General features: G+C 47.1%; 4 protein-coding genes across 4 annotated transcripts; 1 reads left to right on the top strand and 3 right to left on the bottom strand.

The window, feature by feature from the left end:
• Positions 1-643: 643 nt before the first annotated feature.
• On the top strand, positions 644-2,767 carry LOC130463735 (uncharacterized). The gene is made up of 2 exons (XM_056832960.1): positions 644-2,066; positions 2,354-2,767. Exons 1-2 carry the CDS (start codon positions 935-937, stop codon positions 2,386-2,388), a joined length of 1,167 nt encoding a protein of 388 aa, XP_056688938.1. The 5' UTR covers positions 644-934; the 3' UTR covers positions 2,389-2,767.
• A 4,134-nt stretch (positions 2,768-6,901) lies between these two features.
• LOC130463736 (uncharacterized) lies at positions 6,902-8,805 on the bottom strand. The gene is made up of 2 exons (XM_056832961.1): positions 7,603-8,805; positions 6,902-7,315 (listed from the first exon to the last, which is right to left on the bottom strand). Exons 1-2 carry the CDS (start codon positions 8,732-8,734, stop codon positions 7,281-7,283), a joined length of 1,167 nt encoding a protein of 388 aa, XP_056688939.1. The 5' UTR covers positions 8,735-8,805; the 3' UTR covers positions 6,902-7,280.
• Positions 8,806-11,843: 3,038 nt separating this feature from the next.
• LOC130463737 (uncharacterized) lies at positions 11,844-13,747 on the bottom strand. The gene is made up of 2 exons (XM_056832962.1): positions 12,545-13,747; positions 11,844-12,257 (listed from the first exon to the last, which is right to left on the bottom strand). The coding sequence occupies exons 1-2, from the start codon at positions 13,674-13,676 to the stop codon at positions 12,223-12,225; spliced, it is 1,167 nt and encodes a 388-aa protein (XP_056688940.1). The 5' UTR covers positions 13,677-13,747; the 3' UTR covers positions 11,844-12,222.
• A 3,038-nt stretch (positions 13,748-16,785) lies between these two features.
• Positions 16,786-18,480, bottom strand: LOC130463738 (uncharacterized). The gene is made up of 2 exons (XM_056832963.1): positions 17,487-18,480; positions 16,786-17,199 (listed from the first exon to the last, which is right to left on the bottom strand). Exons 1-2 carry the CDS (start codon positions 18,457-18,459, stop codon positions 17,165-17,167), a joined length of 1,008 nt encoding a protein of 335 aa, XP_056688941.1. The 5' UTR covers positions 18,460-18,480; the 3' UTR covers positions 16,786-17,164.
• Between the last annotated feature and the right edge of the window lie 2,673 nt (positions 18,481-21,153).

The raw sequence follows: 21,153 nt of genomic DNA on the forward strand, positions 1-21,153 counted from the left end.
TGCGACTCGGATTGGGCAGGGTGTCCAATGACGCGTCGGTCGGTGACTGGATGGTTTGTGTCACTTGGTATGTCGCCAGTTTCTTGGAAGACCAAGAAACAGCATACTGTTTCTCGGTCGTCTGCTGAGGCAGAATATCGGTCGATGGCAGCTCTGACGTGTGAGTTGAAGTGGTTGAAACAACTACTACGCGACTTGGGGGTGACACACGACCAAGGCATGAGGATGTATTGCGACAGTCAGTCTGCGTTGCATATTGCACAGAATCCGGTGTTCCATGAAAGGACAAAACACATCGAGTCAGATTGTCATTTCATTCGAGATGCAATCAAGGAAGGGATCATCAGTCCGTCGTACGTGTCGACGAAGGTTCAGTTAGCAGATATCTTCACCAAAGCGTTGGGGAAGGCGCAATTTGAGTTTTTTTTGAACAAGATGGGCATTCGAGATCTACATGCTCCACCTTGAGGGGGGATGTTAAGATATGTTAAGATATTAGATATTATTCTGTGAATATTCTGTAGAGTCCTAACTATGGTGAGTTACCTAATGTGTACCTAGGGTTTAGGTAACTGAGTTGTACTATATATACGTATGTTATTAATGAGAATGATACGAGATTACACAAATATGTTAAGATATGTTAAGATATTAGATATTATTCTGTGAATATTCTGTAGAGTCCTAACTATGGTGAGTTACCTAATGTGTACCTAGGGTTTAGGTAACTGAGTTGTACTATATATACGTATGTTATTAATGAGAATGATACGAGATTACACAATATTTGACATGGTATCATGAGCCTAGGTTAAAAACCCTAGATTTTTTTTCCGCAAGAAATTTGAGAGAGTGTAGCCGAGTATTGAGAACAACGACTTTCTTCGCTTGTTGAGTATTGAGATTAGGAGTTAACAATTCCTTAAGTATCACCATGAGTTCCGATGAGGAGGCACCACCAAAGGTCATCGCCGCCGCCGTCGACCTAGACTACTATCTCGGGTCAGGCGACGGCCCCGGTATTGTTATCACCCCTGTGAAACTGAGAGGAGCATCGAACTACGATGAATGGGCCAAAGCCGTTCGTCGCTCGATGATTTCAAAATTCAAATTTGGTTTTCTTGATGGGTCTGTGAAGGAGCCCATTACGGACGAGACGAAGATGAAACATTGGATTGCGGTCAATTCGATGGTGGTGTCTTGGATCACAAACACCATTGACGAGAGTTTGCGTTCGAATCTGGAGGACTTTGATATTGCTCACGAGTTGTGGAGTCATTTGAGGACGCGGTACTGCGTCGTGTCGGGCACCAGGGTCTGCCATATTAAGATGGCTCTGAGTGGTTGCAAGCAGGGCACGTCTGAGGGCGTCATGGAGTACTATGGCCGCTTGTCGAAGGTATGGAAGGAGTACGTACAGTATGCACGAGTTCCCAGGTGTGTATGTGCGGGTTGTACGTGTAATATAGCGAAGCAGGTGGGGGACATTCACGATGAAGATCGTCTGCACTATTTCCTAATTGGCCTGGATGATCACTATGAAGCCATTCGTGCACAACTGTTAGCACGATCGCCGTTGCCAGGACTCGACGAGGCGTACCAGACGGTTATGAATACCGAGACCATGCGCGCCAAGGCTGCGAGAGGTCCGGAGAGTGTCATGGCGTTCAAGGTCGAGACTAAGGCTCGGTCGAGGTCGGGAGATGTCAGTGGCAGATTTTGTGGTCATTGCAATCGTGAGGGTCATGAGGAAGAAACTTGTTATCAGCTGATTGGATTTCCTGAATGGTGGGATGAGAAGAAACGAGGTGGACGAGGGCCTGGTCGAGGAGGCAGGACGTCGATTAGAGGAGGCAGAGTAGCTCGCGGGGCAGCGTCGTCGACCAGTGGTGTCGCTCGTGCCAATGCCGTGAGCAATGCCACAGGAGGGGCGACAACCACTGTGACGAGTGGAGACGGATCGCATGGTGCAGTGACGACAACCAATCATGAGCTTGTTGGGGTGACGAAGGAGCAAGTCCAGCAAATAGTTGACATCTTGTCACGACCTTCAACCAAGTTGCAAGGTAATCTTGATTTACGTTGGATTGTTGACAGTGGGGCATCACGTCATGTGACGGGTGATATTTCAATCCTGAGAAATATCAAGACATCAAGAAATCAACAGGTTGTGTTGCCGGACGGTCAACCTGCAAATTCAAACCAATATGGTTCGGTGGTCTTGGAGGATGGTTTCGTGCTCGATAATGTTCTATTTGTGCCTAAATTGAACTGCAATTTAATTTCTGTAACTCAATTAAGTGACGAATTACATTGTGCTGCTCAATTTACTAACAAAATGTGTGTTCTTCAGGACCGCTCGACGAGGATGGTGATTGGCGTAGGTGATCGACAGGACGGACTATATTTTTTCCGTGGGGCTCCAAAGGTTCGTGTGCTAGCAGTGGAGTGTGTGGTCGACTTGTGGCATCAACGGATGGGGCATCCGTCGGAAAAAGTGTTGCAGTTACTTCCTCATGTGAGTCATAAGATTAGGAAGAATAAAACAATTTGTGATGTATGTCCGCGGGCGAGACAATGTAGGGAGAGTTTTCCAGTTAGTGTTAGTCGTGCTAGTCGCACATTTGAATTGGTTCATCTTGATTTATGGGGACCCTACAAGACTCCCTCGTCTTGTGGGGCAAAGTATTTTTTTACCATTGTTGACGATTATTCTAGAGGTGTGTGGATTTATTTACTGAATAATAAAATGGAAGTTGCATCGACATTTCTTAATTTTGTTGCCATGATTAAGTGTCAGTTTAATAGATCCCTTCGGGTAGTACGCAGTGATAATGGTACTGAATTCAATTGCTTACAAAATTATTTTCGTCAACATGGGATTCTGTTTGAGTCGTCGTGTGTTGGGACGCCTCAACAAAATGGGAGAGTCGAGAGAAAACACCAACATATTTTGAATGTTGGGAGGGCGTTACGTTTTCAAGGAAATCTTCCAATAAAATTTTGGGGGGAATGTATTTTGGCCGCCTGTTACTTGATAAACCGTACACCTACCCCGATCCTTGACAATAAAACACCTTATGAGATGTTGTTTGGTAAACCACCATCGTATGTGCCTATCCGAGTGTTTGGGTGTCTGTGTTATGCATATAATCTCCGGTGTAAAGGGGATAAGTTTGAGTCTCGGAGTCGCCGATGTGTGTTTTTGGGTTATCCGTTTGGCAGGAAGGGATGGCAACTTTATGATCTAGAGACACATGAGTTCTTCGTCTCACGGGATGTCAAGTTTCATGAAGGGACGTTTCCTTTTGCAGATGAATCGGATGTGTTGCCACCGGTGCATGATGGTCATGGGGGGCTTGACCATTGGAGTTTGGATGAGAGTGGGACTACGGGTCCTGAGACCGTGTCGTCGCCTGCAGGTGATACTGCTGGGGTGTCGCCGCCTACAGGTGATACTGAGGGAGTGTTGTCGCTTCCGGGAGCTGATGAGGGGGTGTCATTGACCAGTGGTGACGACAGGGGAGTGTCGTCGCCTGTGAGGGAGGAACAACAACATGAAACACCTAGTCGAGTGGATTCAGACGTCGTCTCCTCACAGACAGGTGTAGAGGAAACGACGGGTAGTGACGAGAGTGAGACAAGGCAGTGTGTGGAGGATACGGAGTTAGGAAGGGGGAAGCGTGTGAAGTTTCCGTCGACAAAGCTGAAAGACTGTGTGATACATACAATACGGGAAAAATATAGTACTTCCGACAAAACACCTACGGCGTCATCACTCTCAGGTACTCCTTATCCTATCACATATTTTGTTAATTATGAGCGTTTTTCGTCAAAGCACAGGCATTATATAGCAGCATTGCAAGAAGGGCAAGTTCCTAAGAGTTTTAAACAAGCGATGCAGCATGAGGGGTGGCGTCAGGCAATGGCCGCTGAAATCGACGCGTTGGAGGAACAGGGGACATGGACGTTGGAAAATTTACCGGAAGGGAAGAAAGCACTGGGGAGTAAATGGGTGTATACTGAGAAGCGTGATGAGGATGGGAATTTGTTGAGACTGAAGGCTCGATTGGTATGTTTAGGGAATCATCAGGAGGAAGGGTTGGATTATAATGAGACATTTGCTCCCGTCGCGAAGATGGCGACAGTTCGAACTTTCCTAGCTGTCGCAGCTGTCAAACAGTGGGACGTGCATCAGATGGACGTCCATAATGCGTTCTTGCACGGTGACTTGGAGGAAGAGATCTATATGAAGATTCCTCCTGGATTCCAGAAGAATCACTCTGACAAAGTGTGTCGAATGAGAAAGTCGTTGTATGGGTTGAAACAAGCACCTAGATGTTGGTTCCAGAAGTTGTCGACGGCATTGACGCACTATGGATTTCGACAGTCGCTGTCCGATTATTCGCTCTTTACTCTGTCTAAAGGTACGTTGCAGCTGAGTGTGCTCATTTATGTGGACGACATGATTATCGCGGGCAATAGCAAGTTTGCGCTTGAGAGTTTTAAGGCATACTTGAAGGAGTGTTTTAAAATGAAAGACCTCGGGGCTCTGAAGTACTTCCTTGGGTTAGAGGTGGCACGAAGTAGTCAAGGGTTCTATGTATGTCAGAGAAAATATGCCCTCGACATCATCTCAGAGGCCGGATTGTTGGGAGCAAAGCCTGTGGACTTTCCCATGGAACAGAATCATAGGTTGGCATTGGCAGACGGGCCAGACCTCGCACCACCCCTCCAACTGCAACGCACTGTCCGACCGAAGTAGTATACCTTGACCCGGACACTTCTTCAAATATCTCACTACTCGCAAAGCTGCTTCCCAATGTGCCTCCTTTGGTGCTTTCATAAATTGAGATAGGACATGTACAGAGTAGGCAACGTCTGGTCGCGTGACAGCCAAATAAACCAGACGTCCGATCAGACGCCTATACTGCTCACCGTCCGACAGGTCTGGCCCGTCTGCCAATGCCAACCTATGATTCTGTTCCATGGGAAAGTCCACAGGCTTTGCTCCCAACAATCCGGCCTCTGAGATGATGTCGAGGGCATATTTTCTCTGACATACATAGAACCCTTGACTACTTCGTGCCACCTCTAACCCAAGGAAGTACTTCAGAGCCCCGAGGTCTTTCATTTTAAAACACTCCTTCAAGTATGCCTTAAAACTCTCAAGCGCAAACTTGCTATTGCCCGCGATAATCATGTCGTCCACATAAATGAGCACACTCAGCTGCAACGTACCTTTAGACAGAGTAAAGAGCGAATAATCGGACAGCGACTGTCGAAATCCATAGTGCGTCAATGCCGTCGACAACTTCTGGAACCAACATCTAGGTGCTTGTTTCAACCCATACAACGACTTTCTCATTCGACACACTTTGTCAGAGTGATTCTTCTGGAATCCAGGAGGAATCTTCATATAGATCTCTTCCTCCAAGTCACCGTGCAAGAACGCATTATGGACGTCCATCTGATGCACGTCCCACTGTTTGACAGCTGCGACAGCTAGGAAAGTTCGAACTGTCGCCATCTTCGCGACGGGAGCAAATGTCTCATTATAATCCAACCCTTCCTCCTGATGATTCCCTAAACATACCAATCGAGCCTTCAGTCTCAACAAATTCCCATCCTCATCACGCTTCTCAGTATACACCCATTTACTCCCCAGTGCTTTCTTCCCTTCCGGTAAATTTTCCAACGTCCATGTCCCCTGTTCCTCCAACGCGTCGATTTCAGCGGCCATTGCCTGACGCCACCCCTCATGCTGCATCGCTTGTTTAAAACTCTTAGGAACTTGCCCTTCTTGCAATGCTGCTATATAATGCCTGTGCTTTGACGAAAAACGCTCATAATTAACAAAATATGTGATAGGATAAGGAGTACCTGAGAGTGATGACGCCGTAGGTGTTTTGTCGGAAGTACTATATTTTTCCCGTATTGTATGTATCACACAGTCTTTCAGCTTTGTCGACGGAAACTTCACACGCTTCCCCCTTCCTAACTCCGTATCCTCCACACACTGCCTTGTCTCACTCTCGTCACTACCCGTCGTTTCCTCTACACCTGTCTGTGAGGAGACGACGTCTGAATCCACTCGACTAGGTGTTTCATGTTGTTGTTCCTCCCTCACAGGCGACGACACTCCCCTGTCGTCACCACTGGTCAATGACACCCCCTCATCAGCTCCCGGAAGCGACAACACTCCCTCAGTATCACCTGTAGGCGGCGACACCCCAGCAGTATCACCTGCAGGCGACGACACGGTCTCAGGACCCGTAGTCCCACTCTCATCCAAACTCCAATGGTCAAGCCCCCCATGACCATCATGCACCGGTGGCAACACATCCGATTCATCTGCAAAAGGAAACGTCCCTTCATGAAACTTGACATCCCGTGAGACGAAGAACTCATGTGTCTCTAGATCATAAAGTTGCCATCCCTTCCTGCCAAACGGATAACCCAAAAACACACATCGGCGACTCCGAGACTCAAACTTATCCCCTTTACACCGGAGATTATATGCATAACACAGACACCCAAACACTCGGATAGGCACATACGATGGTGGTTTACCAAACAACATCTCATAAGGTGTTTTATTGTCAAGGATCGGGGTAGGTGTACGGTTTATCAAGTAACAGGCGGCCAAAATACATTCCCCCCAAAATTTTATTGGAAGATTTCCTTGAAAACGTAACGCCCTCCCAACATTCAAAATATGTTGGTGTTTTCTCTCGACTCTCCCATTTTGTTGAGGCGTCCCAACACACGACGACTCAAACAGAATCCCATGTTGACGAAAATAATTTTGTAAGCAATTGAATTCAGTACCATTATCACTGCGTACTACCCGAAGGGATCTATTAAACTGACACTTAATCATGGCAACAAAATTAAGAAATGTCGATGCAACTTCCATTTTATTATTCAGTAAATAAATCCACACACCTCTAGAATAATCGTCAACAATGGTAAAAAAATACTTTGCCCCACAAGACGAGGGAGTCTTGTAGGGTCCCCATAAATCAAGATGAACCAATTCAAATGTGCGACTAGCACGACTAACACTAACTGGAAAACTCTCCCTACATTGTCTCGCCCGCGGACATACATCACAAATTGTTTTATTCTTCCTAATCTTATGACTCACATGAGGAAGTAACTGCAACACTTTTTCCGACGGATGCCCCATCCGTTGATGCCACAAGTCGACCACACACTCCACTGCTAGCACACGAACCTTTGGAGCCCCACGGAAAAAATATAGTCCGTCCTGTCGATCACCTACGCCAATCACCATCCTCGTCGAGCGGTCCTGAAGAACACACATTTTGTTAGTAAATTGAGCAGCACAATGTAATTCGTCACTTAATTGAGTTACAGAAATTAAATTGCAGTTCAATTTAGGCACAAATAGAACATTATCGAGCACGAAACCATCCTCCAAGACCACCGAACCATATTGGTTTGAATTTGCAGGTTGACCGTCCGGCAACACAACCTGTTGATTTCTTGATGTCTTGATATTTCTCAGGATTGAAATATCACCCGTCACATGACGTGATGCCCCACTGTCAACAATCCAACGTAAATCAAGATTACCTTGCAACTTGGTTGAAGGTCGTGACAAGATGTCAACTATTTGCTGGACTTGCTCCTTCGTCACCCCAACAAGCTCATGATTGGTTGTCGTCACTGCACCATGCGATCCGTCTCCACTCGTCACAGTGGTTGTCGCCCCTCCTGTGGCATTGCTCACGGCATTGGCACGAGCGACACCACTGGTCGACGACGCTGCCCCGCGAGCTACTCTGCCTCCTCTAATCGACGTCCTGCCTCCTCGACCAGGCCCTCGTCCACCTCGTTTCTTCTCATCCCACCATTCAGGAAATCCAATCAGCTGATAACAAGTTTCTTCCTCATGACCCTCACGATTGCAATGACCACAAAATCTGCCACTGACATCTCCCGACCTCGACCGAGCCTTAGTCTCGACCTTGAACGCCATGACACTCTCCGGACCTCTCGCAGCCTTGGCGCGCATGGTCTCGGTATTCATAACCGTCTGGTACGCCTCGTCGAGTCCTGGCAACGGCGATCGTGCTAACAGTTGTGCACGAATGGCTTCATAGTGATCATCCAGGCCAATTAGGAAATAGTGCAGACGATCTTCATCGTGAATGTCCCCCACCTGCTTCGCTATATTACACGTACAACCCGCACATACACACCTGGGAACTCGTGCATACTGTACGTACTCCTTCCATACCTTCGACAAGCGGCCATAGTACTCCATGACGCCCTCAGACGTGCCCTGCTTGCAACCACTCAGAGCCATCTTAATATGGCAGACCCTGGTGCCCGACACGACGCAGTACCGCGTCCTCAAATGACTCCACAACTCGTGAGCAATATCAAAGTCCTCCAGATTCGAACGCAAACTCTCGTCAATGGTGTTTGTGATCCAAGACACCACCATCGAATTGACCGCAATCCAATGTTTCATCTTCGTCTCGTCCGTAATGGGCTCCTTCACAGACCCATCAAGAAAACCAAATTTGAATTTTGAAATCATCGAGCGACGAACGGCTTTGGCCCATTCATCGTAGTTCGATGCTCCTCTCAGTTTCACAGGGGTGATAACAATACCGGGGCCGTCGCCTGACCCGAGATAGTAGTCTAGGTCGACGGCGGCGGCGATGACCTTTGGTGGTGCCTCCTCATCGGAACTCATGGTGATACTTAAGGAATTGTTAACTCCTAATCTCAATACTCAACAAGCGAAGAAAGTCGCTGTTCTCAATACTCGGCTACACTCTCTCAAATTTCTTGCGGAAAAAAAATCTAGGGTTTTTAACCTAGGCTCATGATACCATGTCAAATATTGTGTAATCTCGTATCATTCTCATTAATAACATACGTATATATAGTACAACTCAGTTACCTAAACCCTAGGTACACATTAGGTAACTCACCATAGTTAGGACTCTACAGAATATTCACAGAATAATATCTAATATCTTAACATATCTTAACATATTTGTGTAATCTCGTATCATTCTCATTAATAACATACGTATATATAGTACAACTCAGTTACCTAAACCCTAGGTACACATTAGGTAACTCACCATAGTTAGGACTCTACAGAATATTCACAGAATAATATCTAATATCTTAACATATCTTAACATCCCCCCTCAAGGTGGAGCATGTAGATCTCGAATGCCCATCTTGTTCAAAAAAAACTCAAATTGCGCCTTCCCCAACGCTTTGGTGAAGATATCTGCTAACTGAACCTTCGTCGACACGTACGACGGACTGATGATCCCTTCCTTGATTGCATCTCGAATGAAATGACAATCTGACTCGATGTGTTTTGTCCTTTCATGGAACACCGGATTCTGTGCAATATGCAACGCAGACTGACTGTCGCAATACATCCTCATGCCTTGGTCGTGTGTCACCCCCAAGTCGCGTAGTAGTTGTTTCAACCACTTCAACTCACACGTCAGAGCTGCCATCGACCGATATTCTGCCTCAGCAGACGACCGAGAAACAGTATGCTGTTTCTTGGTCTTCCAAGAAACTGGCGACATACCAAGTGACACAAACCATCCAGTCACCGACCGACGCGTCATTGGACACCCTGCCCAATCCGAGTCGCACCACCCCTCCAACTGCAACGCACTGTCCGACCGAAGTAGTATACCTTGACCCGGACACTTCTTCAAATATCTCACTACTCGCAAAGCTGCTTCCCAATGTGCCTCCTTTGGTGCTTTCATAAATTGAGATAGGACATGTACAGAGTAGGCAACGTCTGGTCGCGTGACAGCCAAATAAACCAGACGTCCGATCAGACGCCTATACTGCTCACCGTCCGACAGGTCTGGCCCGTCTGCCAATGCCAACCTATGATTCTGTTCCATGGGAAAGTCCACAGGCTTTGCTCCCAACAATCCGGCCTCTGAGATGATGTCGAGGGCATATTTTCTCTGACATACATAGAACCCTTGACTACTTCGTGCCACCTCTAACCCAAGGAAGTACTTCAGAGCCCCGAGGTCTTTCATTTTAAAACACTCCTTCAAGTATGCCTTAAAACTCTCAAGCGCAAACTTGCTATTGCCCGCGATAATCATGTCGTCCACATAAATGAGCACACTCAGCTGCAACGTACCTTTAGACAGAGTAAAGAGCGAATAATCGGACAGCGACTGTCGAAATCCATAGTGCGTCAATGCCGTCGACAACTTCTGGAACCAACATCTAGGTGCTTGTTTCAACCCATACAACGACTTTCTCATTCGACACACTTTGTCAGAGTGATTCTTCTGGAATCCAGGAGGAATCTTCATATAGATCTCTTCCTCCAAGTCACCGTGCAAGAACGCATTATGGACGTCCATCTGATGCACGTCCCACTGTTTGACAGCTGCGACAGCTAGGAAAGTTCGAACTGTCGCCATCTTCGCGACGGGAGCAAATGTCTCATTATAATCCAACCCTTCCTCCTGATGATTCCCTAAACATACCAATCGAGCCTTCAGTCTCAACAAATTCCCATCCTCATCACGCTTCTCAGTATACACCCATTTACTCCCCAGTGCTTTCTTCCCTTCCGGTAAATTTTCCAACGTCCATGTCCCCTGTTCCTCCAACACGTCGATTTCAGCGGCCATTGCCTGACGCCACCCCTCATGCTGCATCGCTTGTTTAAAACTCTTAGGAACTTGCCCTTCTTGCAATGCTGCTATATAATGCCTGTGCTTTGACGAAAAACGCTCATAATTAACAAAATATGTGATAGGATAAGGAGTACCTGAGAGTGATGACGCCGTAGGTGTTTTGTCGGAAGTACTATATTTTTCCCGTATTGTATGTATCACACAGTCTTTCAGCTTTGTCGACGGAAACTTCACACGCTTCCCCCTTCCTAACTCCGTATCCTCCACACACTGCCTTGTCTCACTCTCGTCACTACCCGTCGTTTCCTCTACACCTGTCTGTGAGGAGACGACGTCTGAATCCACTCGACTAGGTGTTTCATGTTGTTGTTCCTCCCTCACAGGCGACGACACTCCCCTGTCGTCACCACTGGTCAATGACACCCCCTCATCAGCTCCCGGAAGCGACAACACTCCCTCAGTATCACCTGTAGGCGGCGACACCCCAGCAGTATCACCTGCAGGCGACGACACGGTCTCAGGACCCGTAGTCCCACTCTCATCCAAACTCCAATGGTCAAGCCCCCCATGACCATCATGCACCGGTGGCAACACATCCGATTCATCTGCAAAAGGAAACGTCCCTTCATGAAACTTGACATCCCGTGAGACGAAGAACTCATGTGTCTCTAGATCATAAAGTTGCCATCCCTTCCTGCCAAACGGATAACCCAAAAACACACATCGGCGACTCCGAGACTCAAACTTATCCCCTTTACACCGGAGATTATATGCATAACACAGACACCCAAACACTCGGATAGGCACATACGATGGTGGTTTACCAAACAACATCTCATAAGGTGTTTTATTGTCAAGGATCGGGGTAGGTGTACGGTTTATCAAGTAACAGGCGGCCAAAATACATTCCCCCCAAAATTTTATTGGAAGATTTCCTTGAAAACGTAACGCCCTCCCAACATTCAAAATATGTTGGTGTTTTCTCTCGACTCTCCCATTTTGTTGAGGCGTCCCAACACACGACGACTCAAACAGAATCCCATGTTGACGAAAATAATTTTGTAAGCAATTGAATTCAGTACCATTATCACTGCGTACTACCCGAAGGGATCTATTAAACTGACACTTAATCATGGCAACAAAATTAAGAAATGTCGATGCAACTTCCATTTTATTATTCAGTAAATAAATCCACACACCTCTAGAATAATCGTCAACAATGGTAAAAAAATACTTTGCCCCACAAGACGAGGGAGTCTTGTAGGGTCCCCATAAATCAAGATGAACCAATTCAAATGTGCGACTAGCACGACTAACACTAACTGGAAAACTCTCCCTACATTGTCTCGCCCGCGGACATACATCACAAATTGTTTTATTCTTCCTAATCTTATGACTCACATGAGGAAGTAACTGCAACACTTTTTCCGACGGATGCCCCATCCGTTGATGCCACAAGTCGACCACACACTCCACTGCTAGCACACGAACCTTTGGAGCCCCACGGAAAAAATATAGTCCGTCCTGTCGATCACCTACGCCAATCACCATCCTCGTCGAGCGGTCCTGAAGAACACACATTTTGTTAGTAAATTGAGCAGCACAATGTAATTCGTCACTTAATTGAGTTACAGAAATTAAATTGCAGTTCAATTTAGGCACAAATAGAACATTATCGAGCACGAAACCATCCTCCAAGACCACCGAACCATATTGGTTTGAATTTGCAGGTTGACCGTCCGGCAACACAACCTGTTGATTTCTTGATGTCTTGATATTTCTCAGGATTGAAATATCACCCGTCACATGACGTGATGCCCCACTGTCAACAATCCAACGTAAATCAAGATTACCTTGCAACTTGGTTGAAGGTCGTGACAAGATGTCAACTATTTGCTGGACTTGCTCCTTCGTCACCCCAACAAGCTCATGATTGGTTGTCGTCACTGCACCATGCGATCCGTCTCCACTCGTCACAGTGGTTGTCGCCCCTCCTGTGGCATTGCTCACGGCATTGGCACGAGCGACACCACTGGTCGACGACGCTGCCCCGCGAGCTACTCTGCCTCCTCTAATCGACGTCCTGCCTCCTCGACCAGGCCCTCGTCCACCTCGTTTCTTCTCATCCCACCATTCAGGAAATCCAATCAGCTGATAACAAGTTTCTTCCTCATGACCCTCACGATTGCAATGACCACAAAATCTGCCACTGACATCTCCCGACCTCGACCGAGCCTTAGTCTCGACCTTGAACGCCATGACACTCTCCGGACCTCTCGCAGCCTTGGCGCGCATGGTCTCGGTATTCATAACCGTCTGGTACGCCTCGTCGAGTCCTGGCAACGGCGATCGTGCTAACAGTTGTGCACGAATGGCTTCATAGTGATCATCCAGGCCAATTAGGAAATAGTGCAGACGATCTTCATCGTGAATGTCCCCCACCTGCTTCGCTATATTACACGTACAACCCGCACATACACACCTGGGAACTCGTGCATACTGTACGTACTCCTTCCATACCTTCGACAAGCGGCCATAGTACTCCATGACGCCCTCAGACGTGCCCTGCTTGCAACCACTCAGAGCCATCTTAATATGGCAGACCCTGGTGCCCGACACGACGCAGTACCGCGTCCTCAAATGACTCCACAACTCGTGAGCAATATCAAAGTCCTCCAGATTCGAACGCAAACTCTCGTCAATGGTGTTTGTGATCCAAGACACCACCATCGAATTGACCGCAATCCAATGTTTCATCTTCGTCTCGTCCGTAATGGGCTCCTTCACAGACCCATCAAGAAAACCAAATTTGAATTTTGAAATCATCGAGCGACGAACGGCTTTGGCCCATTCATCGTAGTTCGATGCTCCTCTCAGTTTCACAGGGGTGATAACAATACCGGGGCCGTCGCCTGACCCGAGATAGTAGTCTAGGTCGACGGCGGCGGCGATGACCTTTGGTGGTGCCTCCTCATCGGAACTCATGGTGATACTTAAGGAATTGTTAACTCCTAATCTCAATACTCAACAAGCGAAGAAAGTCGCTGTTCTCAATACTCGGCTACACTCTCTCAAATTTCTTGCGGAAAAAAAATCTAGGGTTTTTAACCTAGGCTCATGATACCATGTCAAATATTGTGTAATCTCGTATCATTCTCATTAATAACATACGTATATATAGTACAACTCAGTTACCTAAACCCTAGGTACACATTAGGTAACTCACCATAGTTAGGACTCTACAGAATATTCACAGAATAATATCTAATATCTTAACATATCTTAACATATTTGTGTAATCTCGTATCATTCTCATTAATAACATACGTATATATAGTACAACTCAGTTACCTAAACCCTAGGTACACATTAGGTAACTCACCATAGTTAGGACTCTACAGAATATTCACAGAATAATATCTAATATCTTAACATATCTTAACATCCCCCCTCAAGGTGGAGCATGTAGATCTCGAATGCCCATCTTGTTCAAAAAAAACTCAAATTGCGCCTTCCCCAACGCTTTGGTGAAGATATCTGCTAACTGAACCTTCGTCGACACGTACGACGGACTGATGATCCCTTCCTTGATTGCATCTCGAATGAAATGACAATCTGACTCGATGTGTTTTGTCCTTTCATGGAACACCGGATTCTGTGCAATATGCAACGCAGACTGACTGTCGCAATACATCCTCATGCCTTGGTCGTGTGTCACCCCCAAGTCGCGTAGTAGTTGTTTCAACCACTTCAACTCACACGTCAGAGCTGCCATCGACCGATATTCTGCCTCAGCAGACGACCGAGAAACAGTATGCTGTTTCTTGGTCTTCCAAGAAACTGGCGACATACCAAGTGACACAAACCATCCAGTCACCGACCGACGCGTCATTGGACACCCTGCCCAATCCGAGTCGCACCACCCCTCCAACTGCAACGCACTGTCCGACCGAAGTAGTATACCTTGACCCGGACACTTCTTCAAATATCTCACTACTCGCAAAGCTGCTTCCCAATGTGCCTCCTTTGGTGCTTTCATAAATTGAGATAGGACATGTACAGAGTAGGCAACGTCTGGTCGCGTGACAGCCAAATAAACCAGACGTCCGATCAGACGCCTATACTGCTCACCGTCCGACAGGTCTGGCCCGTCTGCCAATGCCAACCTATGATTCTGTTCCATGGGAAAGTCCACAGGCTTTGCTCCCAACAATCCGGCCTCTGAGATGATGTCGAGGGCATATTTTCTCTGACATACATAGAACCCTTGACTACTTCGTGCCACCTCTAACCCAAGGAAGTACTTCAGAGCCCCGAGGTCTTTCATTTTAAAACACTCCTTCAAGTATGCCTTAAAACTCTCAAGCGCAAACTTGCTATTGCCCGCGATAATCATGTCGTCCACATAAATGAGCACACTCAGCTGCAACGTACCTTTAGACAGAGTAAAGAGCGAATAATCGGACAGCGACTGTCGAAATCCATAGTGCGTCAATGCCGTCGACAACTTCTGGAACCAACATCTAGGTGCTTGTTTCAACCCATACAACGACTTTCTCATTCGACACACTTTGTCAGAGTGATTCTTCTGGAATCCAGGAGGAATCTTCATATAGATCTCTTCCTCCAAGTCACCGTGCAAGAACGCATTATGGACGTCCATCTGATGCACGTCCCACTGTTTGACAGCTGCGACAGCTAGGAAAGTTCGAACTGTCGCCATCTTCGCGACGGGAGCAAATGTCTCATTATAATCCAACCCTTCCTCCTGATGATTCCCTAAACATACCAATCGAGCCTTCAGTCTCAACAAATTCCCATCCTCATCACGCTTCTCAGTATACACCCATTTACTCCCCAGTGCTTTCTTCCCTTCCGGTAAATTTTCCAACGTCCATGTCCCCTGTTCCTCCAACGCGTCGATTTCAGCGGCCATTGCCTGACGCCACCCCTCATGCTGCATCGCTTGTTTAAAACTCTTAGGAACTTGCCCTTCTTGCAATGCTGCTATATAATGCCTGTGCTTTGACGAAAAACGCTCATAATTAACAAAATATGTGATAGGATAAGGAGTACCTGAGAGTGATGACGCCGTAGGTGTTTTGTCGGAAGTACTATATTTTTCCCGTATTGTATGTATCACACAGTCTTTCAGCTTTGTCGACGGAAACTTCACACGCTTCCCCCTTCCTAACTCCGTATCCTCCACACACTGCCTTGTCTCACTCTCGTCACTACCCGTCGTTTCCTCTACACCTGTCTGTGAGGAGACGACGTCTGAATCCACTCGACTAGGTGTTTCATGTTGTTGTTCCTCCCTCACAGGCGACGACACTCCCCTGTCGTCACCACTGGTCAATGACACCCCCTCATCAGCTCCCGGAAGCGACAACACTCCCTCAGTATCACCTGTAGGCGGCGACACCCCAGCAGTATCACCTGCAGGCGACGACACGGTCTCAGGACCCGTAGTCCCACTCTCATCCAAACTCCAATGGTCAAGCCCCCCATGACCATCATGCACCGGTGGCAACACATCCGATTCATCTGCAAAAGGAAACGTCCCTTCATGAAACTTGACATCCCGTGAGACGAAGAACTCATGTGTCTCTAGATCATAAAGTTGCCATCCCTTCCTGCCAAACGGATAACCCAAAAACACACATCGGCGACTCCGAGACTCAAACTTATCCCCTTTACACCGGAGATTATATGCATAACACAGACACCCAAACACTCGGATAGGCACATACGATGGTGGTTTACCAAACAACATCTCATAAGGTGTTTTATTGTCAAGGATCGGGGTAGGTGTACGGTTTATCAAGTAACAGGCGGCCAAAATACATTCCCCCCAAAATTTTATTGGAAGATTTCCTTGAAAACGTAACGCCCTCCCAACATTCAAAATATGTTGGTGTTTTCTCTCGACTCTCCCATTTTGTTGAGGCGTCCCAACACACGACGACTCAAACAGAATCCCATGTTGACGAAAATAATTTTGTAAGCAATTGAATTCAGTACCATTATCACTGCGTACTACCCGAAGGGATCTATTAAACTGACACTTAATCATGGCAACAAAATTAAGAAATGTCGATGCAACTTCCATTTTATTATTCAGTAAATAAATCCACACACCTCTAGAATAATCGTCAACAATGGTAAAAAAATACTTTGCCCCACAAGACGAGGGAGTCTTGTAGGGTCCCCATAAATCAAGATGAACCAATTCAAATGTGCGACTAGCACGACTAACACTAACTGGAAAACTCTCCCTACATTGTCTCGCCCGCGGACATACATCACAAATTGTTTTATTCTTCCTAATCTTATGACTCACATGAGGAAGTAACTGCAACACTTTTTCCGACGGATGCCCCATCCGTTGATGCCACAAGTCGACCACACACTCCACTGCTAGCACACGAACCTTTGGAGCCCCACGGAAAAAATATAGTCCGTCCTGTCGATCACCTACGCCAATCACCATCCTCGTCGAGCGGTCCTGAAGAACACACATTTTGTTAGTAAATTGAGCAGCACAATGTAATTCGTCACTTAATTGAGTTACAGAAATTAAATTGCAGTTCAATTTAGGCACAAATAGAACATTATCGAGCACGAAACCATCCTCCAAGACCACCGAACCATATTGGTTTGAATTTGCAGGTTGACCGTCCGGCAACACAACCTGTTGATTTCTTGATGTCTTGATATTTCTCAGGATTGAAATATCACCCGTCACATGACGTGATGCCCCACTGTCAACAATCCAACGTAAATCAAGATTACCTTGCAACTTGGTTGAAGGTCGTGACAAGATGTCAACTATTTGCTGGACTTGCTCCTTCGTCACCCCAACAAGCTCATGATTGGTTGTCGTCACTGCACCATGCGATCCGTCTCCACTCGTCACAGTGGTTGTCGCCCCTCCTGTGGCATTGCTCACGGCATTGGCACGAGCGACACCACTGGTCGACGACGCTGCCCCGCGAGCTACTCTGCCTCCTCTAATCGACGTCCTGCCTCCTCGACCAGGCCCTCGTCCACCTCGTTTCTTCTCATCCCACCATTCAGGAAATCCAATCAGCTGATAACAAGTTTCTTCCTCATGACCCTCACGATTGCAATGACCACAAAATCTGCCACTGACATCTCCCGACCTCGACCGAGCCTTAGTCTCGACCTTGAACGCCATGACACTCTCCGGACCTCTCGCAGCCTTGGCGCGCATGGTCTCGGTATTCATAACCGTCTGGTACGCCTCGTCGAGTCCTGGCAACGGCGATCGTGCTAACAGTTGTGCACGAATGGCTTCATAGTGATCATCCAGGCCAATTAGGAAATAGTGCAGACGATCTTCATCGTGAATGTCCCCCACCTGCTTCGCTATATTACACGTACAACCCGCACATACACACCTGGGAACTCGTGCATACTGTACGTACTCCTTCCATACCTTCGACAAGCGGCCATAGTACTCCATGACGCCCTCAGACGTGCCCTGCTTGCAACCACTCAGAGCCATCTTAATATGGCAGACCCTGGTGCCCGACACGACGCAGTACCGCGTCCTCAAATGACTCCACAACTCGTGAGCAATATCAAAGTCCTCCAGATTCGAACGCAAACTCTCGTCAATGGTGTTTGTGATCCAAGACACCACCATCGAATTGACCGCAATCCAATGTTTCATCTTCGTCTCGTCCGTAATGGGCTCCTTCACAGACCCATCAAGAAAACCAAATTTGAATTTTGAAATCATCGAGCGACGAACGGCTTTGGCCCATTCATCTCATGTTGGGAGGGCGTTACGTTTTCAAGGAAATCTTCCAATAAAATTTTGGGGGGAATGTATTTTGGCCGCCTGTTACTTGATAAACCGTACACCTACCCCGATCCTTGACAATAAAACACCTTATGAGATGTTGTTTGGTAAACCACCATCGTATGTGCCTATCCGAGTGTTTGGGTGTCTGTGTTATGCATATAATCTCCGGTGTAAAGGGGATAAGTTTGAGTCTCGGAGTCGCCGATGTGTGTTTTTGGGTTATCCGTTTGGCAGGAAGGGATGGCAACTTTATGATCTAGAGACACATGAGTTCTTCGTCTCACGGGATGTCAAGTTTCATGAAGGGACGTTTCCTTTTGCAGATGAATCGGATGTGTTGCCACCGGTGCATGATGGTCATGGGGGGCTTGACCATTGGAGTTTGGATGAGAGTGGGACTACGGGTCCTGAGACCGTGTCGTCGCCTGCAGGTGATACTGCTGGGGTGTCGCCGCCTACAGGTGATACTGAGGGAGTGTTGTCGCTTCCGGGAGCTGATGAGGGGGTGTCATTGACCAGTGGTGACGACAGGGGAGTGTCGTCGCCTGTGAGGGAGGAACAACAACATGAAACACCTAGTCGAGTGGATTCAGACGTCGTCTCCTCACAGACAGGTGTAGAGGAAACGACGGGTAGTGACGAGAGTGAGACAAGGCAGTGTGTGGAGGATACGGAGTTAGGAAGGGGGAAGCGTGTGAAGTTTCCGTCGACAAAGCTGAAAGACTGTGTGATACATACAATACGGGAAAAATATAGTACTTCCGACAAAACACCTACGGCGTCATCACTCTCAGGTACTCCTTATCCTATCACATATTTTGTTAATTATGAGCGTTTTTCGTCAAAGCACAGGCATTATATAGCAGCATTGCAAGAAGGGCAAGTTCCTAAGAGTTTTAAACAAGCGATGCAGCATGAGGGGTGGCGTCAGGCAATGGCCGCTGAAATCGACGCGTTGGAGGAACAGGGGACATGGACGTTGGAAAATTTACCGGAAGGGAAGAAAGCACTGGGGAGTAAATGGGTGTATACTGAGAAGCGTGATGAGGATGGGAATTTGTTGAGACTGAAGGCTCGATTGGTATGTTTAGGGAATCATCAGGAGGAAGGGTTGGATTATAATGAGACATTTGCTCCCGTCGCGAAGATGGCGACAGTTCGAACTTTCCTAGCTGTCGCAGCTGTCAAACAGTGGGACGTGCATCAGATGGACGTCCATAATGCGTTCTTGCACGGTGACTTGGAGGAAGAGATCTATATGAAGATTCCTCCTGGATTCCAGAAGAATCACTCTGACAAAGTGTGTCGAATGAGAAAGTCGTTGTATGGGTTGAAACAAGCACCTAGATGTTGGTTCCAGAAGTTGTCGACGGCATTGACGCACTATGGATTTCGACAGTCGCTGTCCGATTATTCGCTCTTTACTCTGTCTAAAGGTACGTTGCAGCTGAGTGTGCTCATTTATGTGGACGACATGATTATCGCGGGCAATAGCAAGTTTGCGCTTGAGAGTTTTAAGGCATACTTGAAGGAGTGTTTTAAAATGAAAGACCTCGGGGCTCTGAAGTACTTCCTTGGGTTAGAGGTGGCACGAAGTAGTCAAGGGTTCTATGTATGTCAGAGAAAATATGCCCTCGACATCATCTCAGAGGCCGGATTGTTGGGAGCAAAGCCTGTGGACTTTCCCATGGAACAGAATCATAGGTTGGCATTGGCAGACGGGCCAGACCTGTCGGACGGTGAGCAGTATAGGCGTCTGATCGGACGTCTGGTTTATTTGGCTGTCACGCGACCAGACGTTGCCTACTCTGTACATGTCCTATCTCAATTTATGAAAGCACCAAAGGAGGCACATTGGGAAGCAGCTTTGCGAGTAGTGAGATATTTGAAGAAGTGTCCGGGTCAAGGTATACTACTTCGGTCGGACAGTGCGTTGCAGTTGGAGGGGTGGTGCGACTCGGATTGGGCAGGGTGTCCAATGACGCGTCGGTCGGTGACTGGATGGTTTGTGTCACTTGGTATGTCGCCAGTTTCTTGGAAGACCAAGAAACAGCATACTGTTTCTCGGTCGTCTGCTGAGGCAGAATATCGGTCGATGGCAGCTCTGACGTGTGAGTTGAAGTGGTTGAAACAACTACTACGCGACTTGGGGGTGACACACGACCAAGGCATGAGGATGTATTGCGACAGTCAGTCTGCGTTGCATATTGCACAGAATCCGGTGTTCCATGAAAGGACAAAACACATCGAGTCAGATTGTCATTTCATTCGAGATGCAATCAAGGAAGGGATCATCAGTCCGTCGTACGTGTCGACGAAGGTTCAGTTAGCAGATATCTTCACCAAAGCGTTGGGGAAGGCGCAATTTGAGTTTTTTTTGAACAAGATGGGCATTCGAGATCTACATGCTCCACCTTGAGGGGGGATGTTAAGATATGTTAAGATATTAGATATTATTCTGTGAATATTCTGTAGAGTCCTAACTATGGTGAGTTACCTAATGTGTACCTAGGGTTTAGGTTGGAGTTCAAAGAAGCAACGCACAAGAGCTAGATCATCAACCGAAGCCGAATATAGAGCCGTGGCAAACACAACGGCAGAAGTTTTGTGGCTTCATAATTTATTCAA

This window comes from Spinacia oleracea, chromosome 6 (assembly GCF_020520425.1).
Source record: "Spinacia oleracea cultivar Varoflay chromosome 6, BTI_SOV_V1, whole genome shotgun sequence".
NCBI lineage: Eukaryota > Viridiplantae > Streptophyta > Magnoliopsida > Caryophyllales > Amaranthaceae > Spinacia > Spinacia oleracea.

Bases quoted from the DNA above. Each gene is read 5' to 3' on its own strand.
- LOC130463735 (XM_056832960.1), top strand. From the start codon at position 935: ATGAGTTCCGATGAGGAGGCACCACCAAAGGTCATCGCCGCCGCCGTC. The intron at 2,067-2,353 runs GTAATCTTGATT...TGTGTTCTTCAG, and splicing joins ACCTTCAACCAAGTTGCAAG to GACCGCTCGACGAGGATGGT.
- LOC130463736 (XM_056832961.1), bottom strand. From the start codon at position 8,734: ATGAGTTCCGATGAGGAGGCACCACCAAAGGTCATCGCCGCCGCCGTC. The intron at 7,316-7,602 runs GTAATCTTGATT...TGTGTTCTTCAG, and splicing joins ACCTTCAACCAAGTTGCAAG to GACCGCTCGACGAGGATGGT.
- LOC130463737 (XM_056832962.1), bottom strand. From the start codon at position 13,676: ATGAGTTCCGATGAGGAGGCACCACCAAAGGTCATCGCCGCCGCCGTC. The intron at 12,258-12,544 runs GTAATCTTGATT...TGTGTTCTTCAG, and splicing joins ACCTTCAACCAAGTTGCAAG to GACCGCTCGACGAGGATGGT.
- LOC130463738 (XM_056832963.1), bottom strand. From the start codon at position 18,459: ATGATTTCAAAATTCAAATTTGGTTTTCTTGATGGGTCTGTGAAGGAG. The intron at 17,200-17,486 runs GTAATCTTGATT...TGTGTTCTTCAG, and splicing joins ACCTTCAACCAAGTTGCAAG to GACCGCTCGACGAGGATGGT.